The following is a 2,275-nucleotide window of genomic DNA, read 5'->3' on the forward strand; positions in this document are numbered from 1 at the left end:
TGACTGTTGCGGGAACAGGGCTCTTGTTGCGAGGCTTTTTCAGCACCACGGGGATCGAGCGAGCCTGTCCGTACGTTCCTCCCGCCGCCTGCATAATTAATCCATAAAGAACTCATTCCATTCTCCGCCCAGCCCTCGCGCTATTGGCTGAGTGCTAATCTACTTCCTGATTTGCTGCTGTCAGTCTCGATCCAAATAAATAGTAATGTACCTGTACCAGCGTGCACAGGTTGCCAACGAAGAGTGCTTTTCCGCTTTTAAGGTCCTGAAGACTGGGACCAACTGAGTGATTTTGTTTGCGACACAGGCATATAAAAAGCCTCACGGAATTGCCCGTGTTTTCTACAAAAAGTTTTGAAATGAATCTGAACTACACATCTCCGGTCCCCCAGATGCCGACTCAAAGGTCAACGTCGTTCTTCATTGAAGATATTTTACTACATAAGCCTAAACCTTTGCGAGAGGTGTTTCCCTCGCCCTTTTCAAACTCTCTTGCCTCCCGGATGCCTCTTTTAGAGTATGGATATCCACTTATGCCTACACCGATCCTGGCTCCTCATCCGCATCATCCACTACACAAACCTGAACACCATCCGTACTTTTTCGCATCCGGTAAGTAGCCTACGCTAAATTTAAACTCAAACATTTACTTTAAGAAATAATGCATATTATTAGGACGCTTAATATTTTTGTGCGTACAATGCATGTAGCCTATTGGTACATGCTCACAAGTTGGTGTATTTTTTGTCAAGATATAACCGCTATACATAAACATCTAAAAATCATTCAAATGCAGGCCTAAATGCCAGTTAATGTTTTAAAAAGCATTCCATACATGTAACCCTAATTGTTTAGTTGAAAAATAGGCCTAGCTGCAAAAGTAACCTAAATGTGATTCTTGTTGAAACATTTAAAGTAAAAATTATAACGTAATGTGGTTCAATAAATCTGACTAGATTGCACCAACGACAATATTTTTAAGATTTAGAATTCGAAAGAATAAATCTTTAGTAGCCTAACAGTTATACGTATTTGAACAGTGTAAGGTGAAATTCATAGATTAAACAACCATGTTATTTCTCTGAGTTAATATAAATATAAAATAACATTAATAACTATAACAATAATAAACTATCTACTACCTGTAATTGATAGTTGTATGACTTTATTCATTAAAAATCACCTATCGAATAAAAAAAGCATCTGTATTATTTCTAAACGATTTTTTAAAAATAATTTCTATTAAAAGAACGTCTTATTTTTTCTAACTTATTTTGTGTTTTATTTTTACAATTTTTTTCTTTTTACAATTTTTACACGTTTTTAATTCACTTGGGTCCTTAAAACGGTTGAAATATAAACATGAAAAGTTTTCTGTAAGGCTGACAGATATTGAATAATTAATTAATGATTATCAATATGTTTCCAATGCAAAAGGAATGCAGATGCCTGCGTTATTTCAGCATCATCCGGAATTACCAGGGAAGCACTGCAGACGCAGAAAGGCCAGAACAGTGTTCTCAGACTCACAGTTATCAGGACTCGAGAAAAGGTTCGAGATCCAGAGATATCTGTCCACACCTGAGCGCGTGGAACTGGCTACGGCGCTCAGTCTTTCGGAAACACAGGTAATGACTTTAATATTGTTTAAGACTCCAGAAATCATTTTCAAGATCTTATATGTGTTCACATACAATTTAAACGAAACAGGAGTTTATTAAGGCATATAAATCGTTTGCCTTACGCAGGTAAAGACGTGGTTTCAGAACCGGAGGATGAAGCACAAAAAACAGCTGAGGAAAACACAAGACGACCAGAAAACCCCAAATGATGTAGACAGATCGCTGGAGAACACGAGCGAGAGCGAAATGCACGAGAAAAGTGCAGACGGTAAAAACGGCATGAGTCCGGACAGATACACGCTGGACGACAATGAAGATGACGTCGATATTGAAGATGATATTTGCTCTCCTGAACATTTACTTTAGTATTGTCACCCTCCAAATTACATATTAATTTCAATTTTTTAGATAGGAAATTATATATAGTTTTTTTTTTTTTTTTTTTTTTACATCAGTCTATATAGCTACTGTTCAAGCGCTTAAAAAATGTTGGACAGCTGAAGGGCATAAAAATAATGCGTGGTCATTCAGCATTATTATTATTATTATTATTATTATTATAATTTATCACAATAGCAATGTCTTTGTGACAGACGACTCTGATCATATTTGTAAATGTGGAATTAATGGTACGTAATGTACTGACAATCTGT

The 2,275-nt window shown here is 36.5% G+C and overlaps 1 protein-coding gene across 1 annotated transcript; it reads left to right on the forward strand.

Moving 5' to 3' along the window:
• Positions 1–243: 243 nt before the first annotated feature.
• bsx (brain-specific homeobox) lies at positions 244–1,995 on the forward strand. Its single transcript, XM_077241990.1, has 3 exons — positions 244–612; positions 1,438–1,628; positions 1,749–1,995. Exons 1-3 carry the CDS (start codon positions 360–362, stop codon positions 1,986–1,988), a joined length of 684 nt encoding a protein of 227 aa, XP_077098105.1. The 5' UTR covers positions 244–359; the 3' UTR covers positions 1,989–1,995.
• The last annotated feature ends 280 nt before the right edge of the window (positions 1,996–2,275 follow it).

This window comes from Siphateles boraxobius, unplaced genomic scaffold (genome assembly GCF_051911475.1).
Source record: "Siphateles boraxobius isolate OS27281-9 unplaced genomic scaffold, OSU_SipBor_1 25, whole genome shotgun sequence".
Lineage (NCBI taxonomy): Eukaryota > Metazoa > Chordata > Actinopteri > Cypriniformes > Leuciscidae > Siphateles > Siphateles boraxobius.